Genomic DNA, 20,919 nt, shown 5'->3' with positions numbered 1-20,919 from the left:
CGTGAAAAATGCCAGGGAAAATCAGTTCCCTGTGGGGTATGAAAATAATTAAGTGGCAGGCAATTAGACTGAGGAGGCTCTAGTCCCTGGATTTCTACTTCTAAAAAACAAAAATCTAAGCTCACGTGCATTTTTTGGTAAATTACTACATTGGGGAAACAAAATTCAGGCTTAAGCAACTATAAACTGCCAATTAAGCTTAAATTACATAACCAGGAAATTTCCACCTTGATTTTACAAATTAAGAAACTACATAACTAAACCTAACGAATTACTGAATTTGGTTTTCTCATCATACATTTTATAAATGTCTTTCCTTCAAGCCCCTCCCATGGACCACAAACTACAAACTGTAGCTGGGTGATCTACAATTCTTGAATCACTCTTTGATTAAATTATTTTATATTTTTGTGACTCCCTTTTTTTTTTTTTAGACAGTCTCGCTCAGTCGCCGGAGTGCAGTGGTGCGATCTCAGCTCACTGCAACATCCATCTCCTAGGTTCAAGCGACTCTTTAACTTCTACCTCCCAAGAAGCTGAGATTACAGACATTCACCATCACATACAGCTAATTTTTGTATTTTCAGTACAGATGGGATTTCCCCATTTTGGCCAGGTTTATCTTGAACTCCGGACCTCAAGTGATCCACCAGCCTCGGCCTCCGGAAGTGCTGAGATTGAAGGCGTGAACGACCGCGCCTGGCCCCATAAATTTTTAATAGCAGAAAACAGAAACTGTGAACCCCATGGAACAAAGCTCTTTCCATTCATGAACCCACACCTTGAGTCAGGATGCTCTCCTGACTGACCCTCCGGTGGTCCCTGCACAATCTGGGAGAGGCGGTGCTGCAGGTGCAGAGATGCCCACAGAGCGCTCCAGGCCAGAGCACAGTCACTGCGCAGGGAGAAGACAGGACGCCTGGGGACCCTGCTGTCAGCGTAGCCGCCATCTTATGGCTGAATGGGACTGAGGTCGAGCTGGGCCAGTCCCAGCTGGTCGGGGTACAGATTGCGGAGCTGACAGTGGGGAGGCCTGAGTCCCCCCACAGCCACTTCCCACCGGTTGCACCCGGCTCCTCCCCGACTCTCGGGATGTCGGACCGGCAATCTCACCATTTCTAGGCTTCCAGGGGGCCCTGGCGTCTTAGCTGTGGATCTCCCAATACCTGCAGGACACAGGGCCACAGAGCCTGGGCCTCTAGGAGCAGAGGACACAGAGCAGTGAAGAGGAGACCTGGAACTCCGGCTGCTGCAAGAGACAAAGGTCCAGCCAAACACGGAAGCCCGTTCTGTTCACCCCAGCTGCGTGCCTGATTGGACGGTTTCCAACCTGCTGTCCCTGATTGGATAATACTTAAGGCCCCGCCCCCTCAGGCCCTGAGTGACAGAAGATGTGATCAAACGCTGGGCTGAGTGAAGAAAGAGAGCCTAAGCAGCAGCCTCTTCAAACAGGGCTTCCTCCCTGAGCTGAGCCAGGCTCACCCCAGAGCATGGGAAAATTTTATCTCCTTTTTACACTCTCTCGTTGAATGTATTCAAGAGGTCAACAGAAGTATTTTGCTGTCATATGAATAATAAATAAAATTTTTGTTCAAGAGAAAATCAGCTTTTACTTTGGTAATAGTGTATTATCTATTAAAGCTAAATTTAATAAAGCCTTATAAATAAATCAAATTAGTCATTTTTGGCACTCCAAATTTACATATATATTTTGTAATCTCTTGTAATTTTTTAACCATTTGTATTTTATTTTTATCCACATTCTTTTTATTTTTTCAAATTTGAAATTATTTTAAGTAATTTCAAACAGCTATGAGATAGAACGAAATCATTTAGGGGCAGGCACAGGTGGCTCATGCCAGTAATCCCAACATTTTAGGAGGCCAAGGTGGGCGGATAACTTGAGGTCAGGAGTTCAAGCCTAGCCTGGCAAACATGGTGAAACCCCATCTCTACTAAGAGTACTTTTCGGGTTTTGGACCCAGAAACTGCCAGAGGCCGGAAAAGCTTATACCCATTTTGAGAAGTGATTGTTAGCTTCCTATTGGCTTTGCTGGAAATGGAACACTTCTGCTTCAACCATGATATCTTTATGAGGCCTGAAATTTCTGTTATGACTTGGGTCACGAGTTCCCCCGAAGCCCACCAGGTACCGCACACCCAAGAAAGTAGCATCATAAAATGGAAATGGTACATACAAGACCAGGCTAAGCCAAAACCAAAGGGGGTATCGCTTTTACATGAAGATGTGCAAAACCTGCCAGCTCAGGAAACCAACAAGTCCTGCAGAGGGAAGGAAACACCTCCTCCCACCCGCCCTTCCCCGCCAAATGGGGCAAATCCTTTAAAGAACTAAGCCCAGAGGATCAGAAACATGCTTGGTTTACTGATGCATCCACCAAATACACTGGTGGGACCCGATGCTGGAAGACTGTGGCTTGTAATTCTGTTAAAAACATGAGCACTTCTGATGAAGGAAGGGGTGGGAGCAGCCAGTTAGCTGAACTAGTAGCCATCTTCTGAGATATTCAGGAGCCGGCCATAGGGATTTGTCACTTGTATACCAACTCTTGGTCAGTAGCAAATGGTCTTACCACCTGGATGCCCCAGTGGCAACAAAACAAATGATTAATTGGGAATAAAGGGGTTTGGGGAAAACAATACTAGTAAGGTATGTGAATCCTGGTGCACACTACCATCATCACTGTGTTTCATGCTTTTATTTTTATTTTTTTTGCTTTGTATTTTTTTTTCTTTTTTTGAGACGGAGTCTAGCCCTGTCACCAAACTGAAGTGCAATGGTGCAATCTCAGCTCACTGCAACCTCTGCCTCCCAGGTTTAAGTAATTCTCCTGCCTCAGTCTCCCAAGTAGCTGGGATTACAGGCACAGGCCGCCACACCCAGCTAATTTTGTATTTTTGTTTGTTTGTTTGTTTGTTTTTTCATACGCAGTCTCACTCTGCCACTAGGCTGGAGTGAAGTGGCACTATCTGAGCTCACCGCAACGTCCATATCCTGGGTTCAAGCGATTGTTCTAACTCAGCCTCCTGAGTAGCTGGGACTACAGGTGCACACCACCATACCCAGCTAATTTTTGTATTTTTAGTAGAGATGGGGTTTCATCATATTGGCCAGGATAGTCTCCATCTCTTGACCTCCTGATCCATCCACCTCAGCCTCCCAAAGTGCTGAGATTACTGGCATGAGCCACTGCACCCAGCTCTGTTTTCCATGTTGACACTCATGCATCTCTGCTTTCTCTTGACAGACTATTTAATCAGCAAGAAGATCAACAGGCAAATATTGCCACCATAACTGCAAACTTGAATGCAGGTAAATGCATTACAACATGTTCAAGCCTTGCAACGAGAGGCATTATAGCATATGGTGGAATAATTGATAGCAATTACCAGGGAGAGTTAAAGGTCATTTTATACAATACCACTCCGGTTTCTTTTGCTATAAAGCCACAGATTCTGGTTGCTCAATTGTTAGTGGTACCTTGTCAACAATTAACCCCTGAGGAAATCTCTGCCCCAACAGAGTCTACATACAGAACTGGGAAATTCGGATCCCCTAGTACAGCTAGCTTAAATCCTGGAGCCAAAATATGGGTACAGCATCCATCAGATCCCAACTGTAAGGCTGGTGACCTTGTAGCTATGAAAGCAGAAAATGAAGGCATAGTACAATTTCCTAAAGATGAAAAACAATATCATTTCTCCTCTGTTTTTGTTATTACAGGAAATTATCTAACAATGGTCAGCACCTGTGTCTTTGTGTCTGAGGCCAAGAATAAATTCATCAACTGGGTAGCCGCTGATGCAACAGAAGCCAACAGCAATCAATGAGGGCTATAAGTCGAGTTGCCAGAGGCCACCAGAAATGGGCAAACTTGCAGAATCGTCCCTGACAACATTTCTGAATGGCTATGTCATTGCCAATGGGGCCAAAACAACAACAACACATGCAATCCAACCTGGATTTCCTTTGACCACACTAAGCAATCTGTCTTTGCCAAGTCAGACAAAAGATGAACTCTACCCTCACCTTGCATCAAAAACCTTGGTATCCTGTGCAATATTCCTGGAATGGTATATATTGAAAACCTGCTGTGCTGGTGGCTGGATTCCATACAGCCTCTGCTTTGTCTGGAGGCCTTAAATGGCTCTTCTAATGTTACTCTGGGGTTTCTCCAGACAGTCGTCAACACATACTCCAAATCAACAACATTGCACCCAATGAAATGCAATCTCTTTCTTATTTTAATAAGAGATTAGTACACTATGATTACAGTAGCTCCAGTGCTGTCTCCTGCGGGCCCCTCTGGGTATGCAGATCCTATGGGTGGCAATACCTGCCCCGGCATTAGATGGGGAGATGTAGTTGGCAGTGGCCATTAATTCCATTCATCATCCAGGATATTTCCCTCCCCAGTAATCTAGATGCCTACAAACATCGCTGGTTACAAATGCGCTGGACTCCCTCGTGTTGGTACCCTATCACAGTATTCTCCCCTGCTGCTGGTACAATCCTGCTTAACCAACTAATTAAAAACTTACATGCCAGAAAAGCTCATAATGTTAGTAGCACTGAACTTATGTTGTTATCAGATGAATATGCTCAGCTGTGTACTGTTGTGTTGCAAAATCAAATGACATTAGATAAGCTTACCCGAGCCCAAAATGGGTTTGCGCCTTACTGCACACTGAAATGTTTTGTGTATATCCCTGGAAATTCTCAAAATATTACTCTGCTTGCAACGACATGTTGGGTTTCACTTTTATTAATTTTGCTTTTAATTCTCCTGGGCTTACCCTGTGTCTGTAATCTATATCAACTATGTGTTCCCCATATATCTGTGAGGGTGTTTTAATACAATTGAGTATCCAGTTGAGGCCAAATGTAGTGGAAAAGTTACATATTAAATTTGAACTCAATTGAACGTAGACACAAACAATCGTCACCAAGTCTCAGAACAGGTTTTGTGAGCCCATTTAGGCATTCGTCCAGCGCTGTCTCAGAGAAATTTCTATTTCAATCTGTTTCTATACGTTAGTTATTGAAAAACAATAGCCAATCACATAAACAAGTTAACTTTTTACAGGTGTGAGCCACCAGGCCCCGCCTTGGATGGGGTTTTTCTTTGTACTGTTTTGTTTTTGATGCTGTTATTTCTTCCATTTGCTTGTTTTTCTTTCAATAGTCAGGTCCCTCTTCTATAGGGCTGCTGCAGTTTGCTGGGGGTTCACTTCAGGCCCTATTCATCTGGTTCACTCCTGTGCCTGGAGATGTCACTCAAGAAAGTTGGAGAACAACAGAGTGTCTCTCCTTCCTCTTTGATCTCTGACCTCAAGAGGCAGCAACTTGATGCCAGTAGGATCGCTCCTGTATAGTGTGTCTGACAACCCCTGTTGAAGGGTCACCAGTTGGGTGGCATGGGGAACAGAACCCATTTAATGAAGCACTTTGACTCTTCCTTGGTGGAGGAGGGTGTTTTGCTGAGAAGAAACTCACTCATCTGGGCTGCTCAAATTCCTCAGAACTAGCAGGAGGAAAGGCTAAGTCTGCTGGTCCACAGGGACTGCAGCCACCCCTCCTTCTAGGGACTCAGGCCCAGGGAGATCAGAGTTCTGTCCCTGAGCCCCTGGCTGGAGCTGTTGGAGTTCCTGCAGGGAGGCCCCACACAGTGAGGAGGGATGGGTCAGGGTCAGGCCTGAAGAGGTGCTGTAGCTGTAGTCTGCCACAGCCAGTGTGTTGGGCTGTGGGGGACACCACTTGGGACCAAGCCGTCCAGCATCCCTGGCTCCAGCAGGGGAAAAGCACGGCCAGGAGCTATAGAGATGGCTGCCGCCCTTCCCCTGCCCAGGGAGCCTAGTGTGTTAGGCAGCTATCAGTCCCAGTGCTGGTTGCTGCCTCTCCCCAGGGAGCTCAAGTGGCTTAGACAGCAGGCAGCCACAGCTGTGGTGCTGGTCACCCCTCCCCTGGGAACTCAGCAGGCTTAAGCAGATTTTAGCTGAGAGGCTGTTGAGAATCTGCACAGCTCTGGGGTTGGGACCCTAGGCCCCGGTGGCATGGGTTCACGAGTGAAATCTTTCAGTCTATGGGTTGCACAGTTCCATGGAAAAAGCATGATTTTGTCGGCTAAGTAGCACATTCATTCACCGCCTCCCTTGGCTGGGGGGTGGGGGCTCCCCTGCCCCGTGTGGCTCTCAGGTGGGTTGCTGCACCACACTGCTCTTTCTTCCTCTCGGTGGGTCATGCCAGCTGCCTAGTCAGTTCTGATGAGAGAACCTGGATACCTCAGGTGCCAGTGCAGGATTCACAGACTATCACGGTTCTTTTCGGTGGGAGCCTCTGATCACTGCTGCTTCTAGTTGGCCATCTTTGCCCTGTCCCTAAAAAATGGCTTTTTTTTTTTTTAAGTTAAACATGTCTCAGATGAAGAGCTGTGTCCACTCTGCGTCCTGGAATGCCATGTGTTTAGTACTTGCAAAGCTTTACTTTTCTACTTGTGCTTTTTCTTCCTAATGAGTTTAGCTACTTTTTAGTTCTTATAATAGTCAAAGGTCTCTGAAAAATATTTCCTTCCTGCATACCAGAGTCTTCTCTACATTCTCAACATCAAGGCTTCTTACATGTCATAAAGAATTCTCATCATGAATTTATGAACTGCAATATTAAGAATGTTTCCTTCGTGGCTATGGAACATGGGAAGGTAATGGATACTCAAGATTTCTATTGGGGAAAAGCTGGGGTCCTCAGTAAAGATGGAGAGCATGGAATGTTGAGGTTCCATCTCTGTTCGCCATTAGCTCTATGCAGAATAGGATTAAGAAAATGCTTATTTAAATGGGATGGCATTTATTACCCAGAAAGTTTAAAAATAATAATAATAATAAGGAGATACTTGTTCTTCAGGGTGTGAAAAAAAGACTACTTAAAATCACTATTAAAATTTACAGAACATAGCAGTTATTGGTATCTGGAACTTTACATAAAACCAATGTTTCTTTATGATTAAATTCAGACTATAATTTACTTTTGTCTGGGCAATATAATAGCAGTGATGCCGTGTCCTTCTGTGTGCATCAGCACATTTGTCTTCATGCAGTTGATGTTAATAACTCACTTGGTTAATAAGCTCTGTGACAGATTTTTTCTATAATTATTTTTCCCTTCATTATTGAGTATCTTTATTCAGCAGATGTGCATAAACAATCACATTTAATCTGGCAGCTGACCTTTCTTAGGTTTTCTTTGCACTTATCTGTCTTTGGAAAATGAAAGCTCTCATCTTTGTTTACAGGCCAGAAAAGCTGAAAAACACACAGGCTCTTCCACTTACTGGATGTTTGACAAAATAGTCTTCTTGGGCCAAAAACATTAGCATTACTGATGAGCTTGTTAGAGATTCAGAAACTCAGATTTTATTCCAGATTTTCTGAAAAAATAATCTGCATTAACAAGATCTCTAGCTTATTGTACACATTAAAATTTGAACAGTACTTTCTAACTGAATATGTCTTTTCCTTCTGAAAAATTTACACAACTTATTCTGTATAATGTAAATATGGCACTCAAAAATGTACATGTTAGTGTTTATGCCCTCAGTTTTATACTTCATCATCCAGAAAAGTGTCATCTATACATTGATGTTGTGGCTCTTATGCCACTCTTTTTTCTCAGAGTTAGAGAATATATTAGAGAATATTTCTGTGTTGAAAGTTATTTATTAAATATTTTCAGTCACTCCTCTAAGTAAGAACCAGTTCTGTTTACTCTTGTTTTACCTTGAGTCAAATTAAAAATTCTGTTCATGGCCACTTGGTAAATACGTGTGTGTGTTTGTATGTTTTTCAGGGAGTGCTGACATTTAGGGATGTGGCCATAGAATTCTCTCTGGAGGAGTGGCATTGTCTGGACACCGCACAGCAGAATTTATATAGGCATGTGATGTTAGAGAACTACAGAAACCTGGTCTTCCTGGGTGAGAATAACTTCAGTACACAATTCCCTAATATACCCTGTAAAGTTTATTTCTCTTTTTTATAGAATGATTTTTGGTAATTTATGCTTTCAGATCTCTATTAAAAAAAAAAATTCAAGATTTGTCTATATAGAAAATAATTCCAAGGTGTTTCATTTTGACCTGAACTTTCCACATTCCTGAGCTGATCTGAGTCCTTCACTCTAGATTAGTGTTAATTTTAGAAATTTAGTGGCATAACATACTGTTGCCCACATCTTACAATCTAGTTGCCACTACCAATTTTTGATTTAGTAGTATCAGGTAGTGAAATTAAGAACTTACAAAATTATTTCCTAAATATTTAAAATTTTTTGTTCTATATTAGTATTTTGGAATTAATTTACTAGAATATTCTATTACATCCTTTTTACTGAACACACTACTAAATTGATAATTGGAGAATATGAGCACAATTCATGTTATTTGTAATAAAACAGGTATTGCTGCCTCTAAGCCAGACCTGATCACCTGTCTGGAGCAAGGAAAAGAACCTTGGAATGTGAAAAGACGTGAGATGGTAGCTGAACCCCCAGGTAGGTGAGAGTGAAAGTGAATACAACAGACGACACAGATGAGAGCTCCAAAGTAGAAAAAAAAAAAAAAAAGCCAGTCCTTAAAATGATTTGAAATCTGTGTTCCAAAGGAAATAGTTTCTGGGAAGCCTGAATTTTTTAAATTTTGCTTTCATATAGAAGCATCTTCTGTCTTATATTTTTAAAATCTCTAAAGATTTTACTTTCCCTTTGGTGATCTTCTTCAAGTTTACAGTGACAGCCAAGACAGCCCTCTTCATGGCACATAAGAGAGTGCAAAATCTGACTTTTTCATTGTTTTTGAAAACACATAGATAATCTGCATAATTTTGAGAAACTCTATGTTAAGCTGTTTTTTAACTTCTCTTTTAACATCATGTCTGAAATGTGTGAGAGTAGTGGTTTCTGTTCCATTGGTTTCTTTATTGCTAATTTTTCTGCACATTACATTCTGTCTTATTACAGCCTTGAAGTACAGTTTGAAATTATAAATTATGATGTTCTTCTGCTTTGTCCTTTTTTTTCAAGATTGCTTTGGCTATTCAAAGTTTATTGTAGTTTTATGTGAATTTTAGAATTATATTTTCTATTCTGTAAAAAAATACTGGAATTTTGATAGGGAGTTTATTTAATCTATAGATCACTGTAGATAATATGGCACTTTAATAATGTTCTTTCAATCAATAGACATGAAATGTTTTTAAGTTTATTTTTGTCTTCTCCAATTTTTTTTTAATTTTTTAAATTTTTTTATTTTTTGAGATGGAGTCTTGCTCTGCCACCCAGGCTGGAGTGCAGTGGCGCTTGGCTCACTGCAAGCTCCGCCTCACGGGTTCACGCCATTCTCCTGCCTCAGTCTCCCGATTAGCTGGGACTACAGGCACCCGCCACCATGCCCAGCTAATTTTTTGTATTTTTAGTAGGGATGGGGTTTCACCGTGTTAGCCAGGATGGTCTCGATCTCCTGACCTCGTGATCCACCTGCCTCGGCCTCCCAAAGTGCTGGAATTACGGGCATGAGCCACTGCGCCCGGTCCAATGTTTTTAATTGATATATATTTGATTTGAAAGATACTTAAGCTCCTTGGTTAAATTTGTTCTCAGAAATTTATTATTTTAGTGCTATTGTAAATAAGATTGCTTTCTTTCTCTGTTTTATCAGATAGATTGTTTAAAGTGTGTGGAACCATAACTTATACTTGTATGTGAATTTTCCATTTTGCTAATTTACTGAGTATAATTATTACTTTAATTAGGTTTTAATGTAGTTTATGGTTTTTTATATATGAGATCAAATGATCTACGAAAAGCAGCTTTTTACTTGTCTCCAATTTCAATGACTTAAAAAAAACTTTTTGCTAATTTTTAATTCCACATACTTCCAGTGCTATGTTAAAATAGAAGCATTGAGAATGGGCATAATATACTTTTGCATTGGTGTCTGTGAATTTGAAGGAGCAAACACTTCTTCAAGTTTTTATAAATTGGTTTCAGAAAGTAAAGATCTTTAGTTGAGCCCCCAGGGTCCTGGGATGCCCTATGGGTTTGTAGTGGAGAGGGGGTGTAGCTTGGTCACAAGGCTGCTGGGTCTGCGCTAGGGTCCACCTTTAGTTGGTTTGTTAAACAAGGGGCTTGGGTAGTTGTAATTCTCATTTTAGTTTTGGACAGTGTGAATATACTTCAGGACTTTTCTCTGTAGGGTGGACACTAGGCCAGGTTTCTGCCCTTGGACCTGCATATGGTAGGCTTTATATTAGGATATAAATGAGTTTGGCTTTCACTGAAAACCAGAGAGGATTTCCCAAGGTCACTGTGTGGGTTTCTACATAGGCAGAACTTGCCAGAAACTGTGGCTCAGGGAGCAAAAATGAGTCATGGAACTGCTTCAGGGACCACAGTAAGGGCCAAGGTCTGCAGGCCTGCTGCATGGCTATGAATGGGTCTTCCTCCAGGCTTCTGGAAGGGCAGGACCTCTCCCAGACTGTGGCTGGGAGGAGTTTGGGATGATTACAGGGTAATTTCAGAATTCTCAGTGGGACCAAGTTCGGTGGGCCAGTTTCTGGTCTGTAGCCAAGAACAGAGGTCCTGTAGTTTGCCACCTGAATGAAAGCCTGCCTTCTGAAAAGAATATTCCTCAAATCTTGGGCATTAGCAGAGTTTCACAACTCCCTCCCTGGATCTCAAAGTTCTTTTAAGGGCACTTATTTTGGAGATGGGGTCTTGCTCCCTAACCCAGATTGGTCTTGAAATTCTGTCCTAAAGCATTCTCTGACTTAATGTACTATATAGCTGTCATTACAGGTTTGAGCCATGATTCCTGTTTCTCTCATAAAGGCATTTTTGTCAGGGATGGCTGACGAATTTTCTTGCTGTCAGAAAATAAGCAAATAGAGCACCTTTTATTTTTCCATCTTAGTGATGTCACTCTCCCTGTACATTTTTACTTTCTATTTTAATTTTGTCTGTAATGTTAGATTTAGACATTTAGGACAATATACTAAAATTTACATGTTATGCCTGAAGTGAATTAGATAATTAGTAGGCAGGCAAAAAGGAAATATAGGCAGGCAAAAAAAGATTACAGGATTTTTACTTACTGTTGTCACCCTATATCTAAAATATGACATAATTTTTTACCAAATATTTGTTTTATATATCAGAAGCTTTGACCATATTCTGCAAAATAGATAACTTTTTCTTTATTTAGCAAGGTAAGTCTATTCTTTGCTTCTAAATTTGGATTACAGCAGTTTTTTTGTGTAAGAATAGCATATATTTACAACTTAAAAATGATCTTATTTATTAAAATGCTTATCAGTTTGTCATTAGAATCTTGTTTATGATTATACTGCATTTTATCTGAAGCTATACTGCATTACAATGGATGCCAATGATTCAAAATAGCCACCTTCAATGAGTACACAGTTACAGTAAAATATTACAGCTATCTACACAAATTCTTTGTTAATGCTATATCAACATTGCATACCAGATTTTATGAGTAAACATTTCTTTTATTATTATTTTGTAGCTCCATTTTAGTGTGTTATTTTCAGTTAGTTTCTTAATATGTTTATTGTGTTTTTTGGCTTTATAATTTTAGACAATTTGCAATTCTGTTTGTATACCTAAGTCAGTGTGGAGTTTGAGAGATAAATCAGCCATATTGTCTGTTAAAATCTGATTATATGTGTGTGTGTTTCCAATCTATAAATATGACTTCAATTTTGGTTATGGCTAATCTTGTGTATATTTTTTCTTAGCTGATTTTTAATGGTGTCTTTATCTTGTCTAAATGAATAGTCATGGAAATAGTCTTATTTTCACCTTGTTATAGTAAACATATATTTCCTTTGTGTGAGAGAAGCACTTTAGTGACTTGAAGGTAATTTTTGGAGAGATTTATAATTATGTATCTTCTTCAGTTATTCTTTTAAAAAATAATTGTACAAACATATAACCTAAAATTTACCATCTTAAATCTATTTAAGTGTACGTTTCATGGCTAGTCGTGGTGGTTCACATTTGTAATCCCCAGATTTTAGGAGGCCAAGGCAGGAAGACCGCTTGAGCCCAAAAGCTTGAGAACATCCTGGGAGATATGTGGAGACCTCATCTCTATAAAACATTTTTAAAAATAGCCAGACATGTTAGTGTGGTCCTATCTACTTGGGAGATTGAGGAGGGAGGATTACTTGAACCTGGAAGTTTGAGGCTGCAATGAGCCATAATTGGGCCATGGACCCCAGCTTGGGTCACAGAGTAAGACCCTGACTCAAAAACACTGTACATTTCAGGTATGTTAAGTATATTTACATTGTTTTAGAAAAGACTTCTAGAAATTTTACAATACACATTAAACAACTACCAGTTTTTCCCATTTCCTGGCACTTTTCGATCACCAATCTGTTTTCTGTTTCTAAGAGTATAACTGCTTTATAGATCTCATACAATTTCTGTTAGTTGTTAGAATATGTCCTGCTTTTTTGCAAATTGAGTAATATTTTAGTATTTTTATATTTCAAATTATATCTATTGAACGATTTGGTGACAGAAATTTGCATTGCTTTTACTTATTGGCTTTTAGTAACAATGCTAAAATAATTGTGGGTATGCAAATGACTCTTCATGTGACCATATATGTGAGAGTTTATATATGTGCTGCATTCTATCTTATTAGTCTACTTTTTCACCTTTATACTCATACCAAATTGTTTTAATTCGGTAGGTTTGTAATGTGTTTTGAAATCAGGAACTGTAATGCCTCCAACATTGTTTTATTTTGTTTTTAATATTTTTGGGTACTTTATTGTCTGTAGAGATTCTGTATACTTGAGGGATTGCTGTTTCTGTTTCATCAAAAATGCAATGAGAAATTTGAAAAACATTGCATTAAATATGTAGATGGCCTTGAGCAGGATGAACATCTTTACAATGTTACCTTTTTCAGCCTTGCACAAGAGCGTGCTCAAGAGTGTATTGTTTAATTTCTATATATGTGTGAATTTTTCAGGTTTTTTATTTTCTTAATTGTTGTATACTCATTTCATTTTGGTGATAGAAAGTAATTTATAAAATTTCAGTTTTAACAAATTTGGTAAGACGACTTTTTTGGCATAAGAAGTGGTCTATCAAGGAAAGTGTTGTGTTAGCTATTGAGAACCATGTGTGTCCTGATGTTGAGGAGTGTTTTTTATACCTCTGTTAGGAATAATTGTTGACTGCAAGTCCTCTATTCCCTTACTAATATTCTTTTATTTTTATTACGGAAAGTACAGTATTGGAATATCCTACTATAATTATGTTGCTTTCTCTGTGTCTCTGTTATTCTGTCAATATTTGCTTTACACACACACACACACACACGTACATATATACAAATTTGTCATAGGTTCCCAGTGAATAAATCTATCTATCTATCTATCTATATATATATATATTTTTTTTTTTTTTGAGACAGAGTCTCATTCTGTGTCCCAGGCTAGAGTGCAGTGGTATGATCTCAGCTTACTGCAACCTCTGCCTCCTGGGTTCAAGTGATTCTCCTGCCTTAGCCTCCCAAGTAGCTAGTATTATAGGTGCCGACCACCATGCCCATATAATTTTTGTATTTTTAGTAGAGGTGGGGTTTCACTATGTTTGCCAGGCCAGTCTCGAACTCCTGACCTCAAGTGATCCACCTGCCTCGGCCTCCCAAAGTGCTGGGATTACAGGTGTGAGCAACCGTGCCCAGCCTAAATCTGTAAGTTTTATGTCCTTTTTTGTCTCCTTGGAGTTTTGACTTCAAATACATTTTATAAAATATGAGTTTTTGACTTAAGATGTAGGTTGCATAATATTTTGATTTCTTCTGCTCTCATTTAATACTGGCATGAAATGTATTCTTGCATCTTCCCCCTTTCAGTGTTTTTTTATCATTAGATCTCAACTGACTTTTGTAGAGAAAAAAGTTGGATCTTGGTTTTTAAAATTTTTAATCTATTTATTGAAAGTATGTCTCCTGATTTGAAAATTAATTTTATATATATTTAAATAATTTTCTGAAAGAGAAAGACTGTTTTAATTATTTGATTCTTGCATCTTTGTTTCTCATTTTTTCTGTCTTTCTGATTTTTGTATTGATATGCTTTTACTTATTTCTAATTCACTTTTGTGTATCTATACAGAGTTTTTTTTGTGTGTGTGGTACCTTGGGAGTTACATAAAACCTCTATAAGAAACAACAGTATATTTTTAATTTGGTACAAAATAAACTTCAGTTGAATGAAAAATTCTTCCTCATTACATCTGCCCTGAAATTTGTCATTGATGTTGCTAATTATGTTTTTATATTGTATATTCATTAACAGATGTTTCATTTCTGTGCTTTTATTTTTCAAATTTTAGAGAATTAAAATGTTTTATGCACCTTTATGATAACGCCACAAGATTCTATTTTTGTATATGTGCCTATCTTTCCCAGAAAATAATGTATTTTTATTTGATTATGTGGTATTTTCTCGAATTCTTTTACTTTCAGTTTAAACAACTGCTTTCAGCATCTTTTATATGTAGGGCATATGCAGTGCTAATATACTTTTTTCAGAATTTGTTTTTTTTTTGGAACGTTTTTTTCTTTTTATTTGGTAGGGCAGATTTGTTGATGGTATTATTCTCACTTGATAGATTTTTTTTTTTTCAGGACTTTGACAGTGTCACACAGTTTCTTTCTGGCCTGCAAAATTTTTGTTGATAATTTACTGGTTACAAGACTGTGTTTGTAAATGACACATTGCTTTTATCTTGCAGCTCCCAAGACTTTCTTCTTGTCTGTGATTTTTGAAAATGTGCTTATAAATGTATTTGTTACAATATCTGTGTGTGTATCCTAATTTGTTTGTTGAACTTCCTCATTTTTACATTTTTTTTTACTTTTAGGATTTTCCAGTTATTTTTCTGTTTTTTACCTCCAAAATTTAAAAATAATTGTAGATACTTTTGTTTTTATTCTCATTTTTCTGATTTTCTTTCTTTTTTTTTTTTTTTTTGTTTGAGACAGAGTCTCGCTCTGTCACCTAGGCTGCAGTGCAGTGGCGCGATCTTGGCTCACTGCAAGCGATCTTGGCTCACTGCAAGCCCCGCCTCCCGGGTTCACACAAGTCTCCTGCCTCAGCCTCCCGAGTAGCTGGGAGGGACTACAGGCGCCCGCCACCACACCTGGCTAATTTTTTTGTATTTTATTTTTTGTAGTAGAGACGGGGTTTCACCGTGTTAGCCAGGATGGTCTCGATCTCCTGACCTCGTGATCCACCCACCTCGGCCTCCCAAAGTGCTGGGATTATAGGCATGAGCCACCACACCCAACCCATTTTTGTGATTTTCTGCACTGGGCCGTGTTCCTGTTTCACTCATTGAATATTATTCAATTTATTATCAGTGTTTAAAATTAATGTGTACATCTTTCTTATGGTTTCTTTCTGAAGTTTATATAATAGTTTTGATGAAATTATATTGCCCTGTTTTGTATACCTTGTAATCTTTGATTGAGATTTGGACATTAAAAAAAGCTACCTGTCTCAATCTTTAAAATGTAGTTTTTCTGACATAGTCTGAAAACAATTATCTTGGCTAGAGATTCTGAGAGTCTCTCAAACATGTTCTTAGGATGTGCCTTGTCTAAAATTAAGTGTTTAGTTTTTAGTTAAAGCAGTTTATTATTCATGTTTCTTTCTTCTTCTTTTTTTTTTTTCTGAGACAGAGTTGTGCTCCTGTCACCCAGGCTAGAGGGCAGTGGCATGGTCTCAGCTCACTGCAGTCTCTGCCTCTTGGGTTCAAGTGGTTCTGTTGTCTCAGCCTCCCATGTAGCTGGGATTACAGGCATGTGACCCCATGCTGAGCTAATTTTGTATTTTTAGTAGGGACAGTGTTTCACTGTGTTGGCCAGACTGGTCTCGAACTCCTGACCTCAGGTGATCCACCCACCTTGGCCTCCCAACGTGCTAGGATTACAGGTGTGAGCCACCACACTCAGCCTATTCATATTTCTTCTTAATAGCCAATAATCACTTGCTATAATTGTTTCCTGTCTATGATATCACAGTCTTTCTGCTGCTGTAAAACTTATCTTTCATTTCAGCAGACTCAAACTGTCATTTGAAAGAATACCACTATTTCTTTCAGAACTTTATGTAATGAGAGACAGGAGCCAGTGTCTGTAAAAGCCCATACCATTCAGAAATAAAGATGTATAAGCCAGTATTTTACTTGTTTTTTAAAAAGGAAGCCAGGAATTGGCAATTTATTTCTAAAGTCACTATGTTATATTGGGAAGCAGGAAGATCTGTGTTGGGTAAATGGAACAGACTTTTCTTTTCTTCTATGTGGCTGTTTGCATTGGGCTCACCTGGGGCACTGCACACTTAACTTACTTTAACTTTTCACAAATGTAATTTGGTCTGTATGTTTTTGTTACATTATATGTCTGTGAAAAAGTTAGAGCCTGTAATATTTTGCTACTTATGATGTAGTTTGTATAATTTTGTAGGTTAGATTTGTAAAGTATATTCATCTGTGTCTAGTAAGTGGAGCAATTGATTATTTTTATTTCTTGCAGTTGTATGTTCTTATTTTGCTCAAGACCTTTGGCCAAAGCAGGGCATAAAAAATTGTTTCCAAAAAGTGATACTGAGAAGATATAAAAAATGTGGACATGAAAATTTACAGTTAAGAAAATACCATAAAAGCATGGATGAGTGTAAGGTGTACGAAGAATGTTACAATGGACTTAACCAGTGTTTGAGAACTACCCAGAGCAAAATATTACAATGTGACAAATATGTGAAAGTCTTTCATAAATTTTCAAATTCAAACACACATAAGACAAGACATAGTGGAAAGAAACCTTTCAAATGTAAAGAATGCGAAAAGTCATTTTTCATGCTTTCACACTTAGCTCAACATAAAAGAATTCATAGTGAAGAGAAACCCTACAAATGTAAAGAATGTGGGAAAGCCTATATAATGAGGCCTCAAACCTTTCTACACATAAAAGAATTCATACTGGAAAGAAACTCTACAAATGCAAAGAGTGCGGAAAAGCCTTTAACCGGCTCTCACACCTTACTACACGTAAGATAATTCATACTGGAAAGAAACCCTACAAATGTGAGGAGTGTGGCAAAGCTTTTAACCAATCTGCAAACCTTACTACACATAAGAGAATTCATACTGGAGAGAAACCCTACAAATGTGAAGAATGTGGCAAAGCTTTTAAACAAGTCTCAACCCTTACTACACATAAGAGAATTCATTCTGGAGAGAAGCCCTACAAATGTGGAGAATGTGGCAAAGCTTTTAACCAGTCCTCAACTCTTTCTAAACATAATTCATACTGGAGAGAAACCCTACAAGTGTGAAGAATGTGGCAAAGCCTTTAACAACTCCTCTTTTCTTAACAGTCATAAGATGATTCATACTGGAGAGAAATTCTACAAACCTGGAAGTTGTGACAAGGCTTGTGACAACATCTCAAACATTTCCAAACATAAAAGAAATTGTGCTGGAGAGAAAACATAGAAATATGAATAATGTGACAAAGCCTCTAAACGGTTATCACACTTGCTTGTAGGTAAGGTAATTCATACTGGAGAAAACTTCTACAAGTGTGAACAGTGTGGCAAGACTTAAACAATGCTCACACTTTATTGCACAGGAAAGCCTTTATACTTGAGAACAAATGTACAAATATAAAGAAAGTAAAAAAGTGATTAATATCGGCTCACATCTTAACATCAGAGAATTTATACTTAATAGCATTAAAAGTGCAATTACTGTCAAAAGACTCGAGAAAATGTAAGCCTTTAAAGTGCTGAAGAGGATTTATTTTGAAGATAAACATTACAAACATAAAGAAAGTTGTAGTAACTTTACTTGTAATACAGATCTTATTGTATTCATTTTGTATTAGAGGAAAACCCTGAAGCAATTACTCAAACTTTGTTCAACATCAGAGAATTTATATTGAAGAAAAACCGTGTAAATGTAATAAATTCAGAAAAAAATATTTATTCAAAAACTACAGGTTAGAAAACTCCAGAGAGTTCATACAAAAATATATTTTTGCAGATGCAGTAAATAGGAAAAAAAATTTAATCCAAAATTAAGTCTATTTAAATATCAGAGAATTTACATTAGAAATATATAAGGCACTGAGACTTCAGACTTTACACTAAATCAGAGTTCTGAGTTTAGAAAATAATCCAAAACGAAAGTTGGTAGAAAAACTATTTGTATATAACTTTAAAAGAGTAGAAGATTTTTTTGGAGAGTTATAATTACAAGTATACTTTTTTTGGAAAGATTACAATTTTTTTTAAAGTAATGTAATTAACTGTCAAATTACTTCACATAAAGAATGTAATTAACTCTCAAATTACTTCATGCTAAATAAATTAGTTTCTTTCTTTCTTTTTTTCTTTTAAGATAGAGCCCCACTCTGTCACCCAGGCTGGAGTGCAGTGGCTCTTTCTCGGCTCACTGCAACCTCCGTCTCCAGCGTTCAAGTGATTCTCCTGCCTCAGCCTCCTGAGTAGCTGGGATTACAGGCACACGCCACCACACCCAGCTAAGTTTTATATTTTTAGTAGAGCCGGGGTTTTGCCATGTTGGCCAGGCTGGTCTTGAACTCGTGACCTCAGGTGATCCACCCAGCTTGGCCTCCCAAAGTTCTGGGATTATAGGTGTTAGCCACTGGGCCCGGCCCGTGCTGTTTCTTTATTCCTATTGTATTCATCTGTGAAAGCATATGACCAATTGTTGCTGCATCAAAGATATGAGAGAGATTTTTTTTTAGGTGAGCATTTATGACCTCTTCTATGAAAGAGTAAGGACATTAAAATGTAAGATGCATGATGGAAATCTAAGTAAAGAGGTTCTTTGTGGCTCACTTACAGTATTGAGTGATGCATGAGGTAGGTGTTCAGAGTAATATTCTGCATTGTATTGAGAGACAAATATTTTTAGTTTTAGTTAAAATTAAAATAATATTTTACTAATTGTACTTTTATGAAACAAAATGCAGTACATGTTAAAAATTTTATATTATGTGTGAACATTTCTTAATTCAGCATTTTTAACATGTTAAATATTGTGCATTCAATCAAGTCACATTATTCCACTTAATTTAACCTAGTCCACCTGACTCAAGGGTGTAGGTAAAAGATGGTAACAATACACTATTTGGTAAAACAATGGACTAACATTTCTAGTAATCTTTTTTGCCAGTGGCTTTAAACTGCAAATAAGTTAAGTAATATTGTTTCTGTAGGTAAAATCTTCATTTTTTTCCCATTTAAATTTACTTTCGTTAATTTTTGTGGGCACATAATATTTATGTTATATATGGCATATTCTGATAGGCATACAATATATAATTTATACTAATAATCACATTAGGATAAATGACGTATCCATCACCTCTAGAATTTATTTTTTGTATTATGAAAAATTCAGTTCTACAGTTTTTTGTGTTTTTTTTTTTTTTTTTTTGAGACGGAGTCTCGCTCTGTCACCCAGGCTGGAGTGCAGTGGCGCAATCTCGGCTCACTGCAAGCTCCGCCTCCCGGGTTCATGCCATTCTCCTGCCTCAGCCTCTCCGAGTAGCTGGGACTACAGGCGCCCGCCACCTTGCCCGGCTAATTTTTTGTATTTTTAGTAGAGACGGGGTTTTACCGTGGTCTCAATCTCCTGACCTCGTGATCCGCCCGCCTCGGCCTCCCAAAGTGCTGGGATTACAAGCGTGAGCCACCGCGCCCGGCCAGTTCTACAGTTTTAGATAATTTCAAATGTATAATTAAATTGTTGCTGACTACAGGTTTATTTTTATAATAATAAAAATTATATACAAGTATAAACAAAATTTACACATTTTTGAGTCCTGAATACTTTAAAAAATTTCTTTTTTTTTTTTTTTTTTTTTTTTTTGTGACGGAGTCTCACTCTGTCCCCCAGGCTAGAGTGCAGTGGCGCGATCTCGGCTCACTGCAAGCTCCGCCTCCCGGGTTCACGCCATTCTCCTGCCTCAGCCTCTCCGAGTAGCTGGGACTACAGGCGCCCGCCACCGCGCCCGGCTAATTTTTTGTATTTTTAGTAGAGACGGGGTTTCACCGTGGTCTCGATCTCCTGACCTCGTGATCCGCCCGCCTCGGCCTCCCAAAGTGCTGGGATTACAAGCGTGAGCCACCGCGCGGTTTTTCTTTGAATATGTGGCCTCTCTGCTTGCAAACACATACAGACTTTTAGTTTTGATTTACATAGAGTTAAATGTACATATCTATTAGTCTAAATATAAACCTTAGGTGTAAGAAAATTATTTTAATAAGGTGACTAATTTTCTTTTCGATTTTTTATTTGACAGAGTTTTGCCCTGTTGCCTAGGCTGGAGTGCAGTGGTGTGATCTCGGCTCGCTGCAACCTCTGCTTCCCGGGGTCAAGCAATTCTCCTGTCTCAGTCTCCTGACTAGCTAGGACTACAGGCGCAGGCCACCATACCCGGATAATTTTTGTATTTTTAGTACAGACAGGGTTTCATCATATTGGTCAGGCTAGTCTTGAACTCCTGACCTCAGGTGGTCCACCCACCTCAGCCACGAAAAGTACTATGATTGCAGGCGTGAGCCACCACACCTGGCCAGGTGTCCAATTTTCTAGAAAACAAAAATCTTCAAAAATGTGAATGCAAATTTCTGCTCTCTGCTTTGTACTGAATTTATTACTATAGAATCTTATGGCTTATGGTTCAGAATGTTGCCATGCAAATTCTCTATTTTTACTTGCCTGGTACTCATGCTAGACCCATAACTTTCTTGTTTCTTATA

General features: G+C 38.6%; 2 protein-coding genes and 1 pseudogene across 2 annotated transcripts in view; 2 read left to right on the top strand and 1 right to left on the bottom strand.

Annotated features, from left to right (window-relative positions):
- Positions 1–20,919, bottom strand: part of LOC129459394 (zinc finger protein 431-like) — a 402,258-nt gene that overhangs the window by 315,019 nt on the left and 66,320 nt on the right.
- The window catches only part of LOC134732303 (zinc finger protein OZF-like), a 319,666-nt pseudogene that overhangs the window by 272,654 nt on the left and 26,093 nt on the right, over positions 1–20,919 (top strand).
- Positions 6,705–20,919, top strand: part of LOC129460215 (putative zinc finger protein 56) — a 37,754-nt gene continuing 23,539 nt past the window's right edge. Inside the window, 6 exon segments of the mRNA XM_063614824.1 lie at positions 6,705–6,719; positions 7,865–7,991; positions 17,046–17,059; positions 17,062–17,405; positions 17,503–17,561; positions 17,673–17,720. Coding sequence (XP_063470894.1) covers positions 6,705–6,719; positions 7,865–7,991; positions 17,046–17,059; positions 17,062–17,405; positions 17,503–17,561; positions 17,673–17,720 — 607 coding nt within the window.

This window comes from Symphalangus syndactylus, chromosome 13, assembly GCF_028878055.3.
Source record: "Symphalangus syndactylus isolate Jambi chromosome 13, NHGRI_mSymSyn1-v2.1_pri, whole genome shotgun sequence".
NCBI lineage: Eukaryota > Metazoa > Chordata > Mammalia > Primates > Hylobatidae > Symphalangus > Symphalangus syndactylus.
Note: the sequence above shows the minus strand (reverse complement) of the source record. Positions and strands in the feature narration are given on the sequence as shown.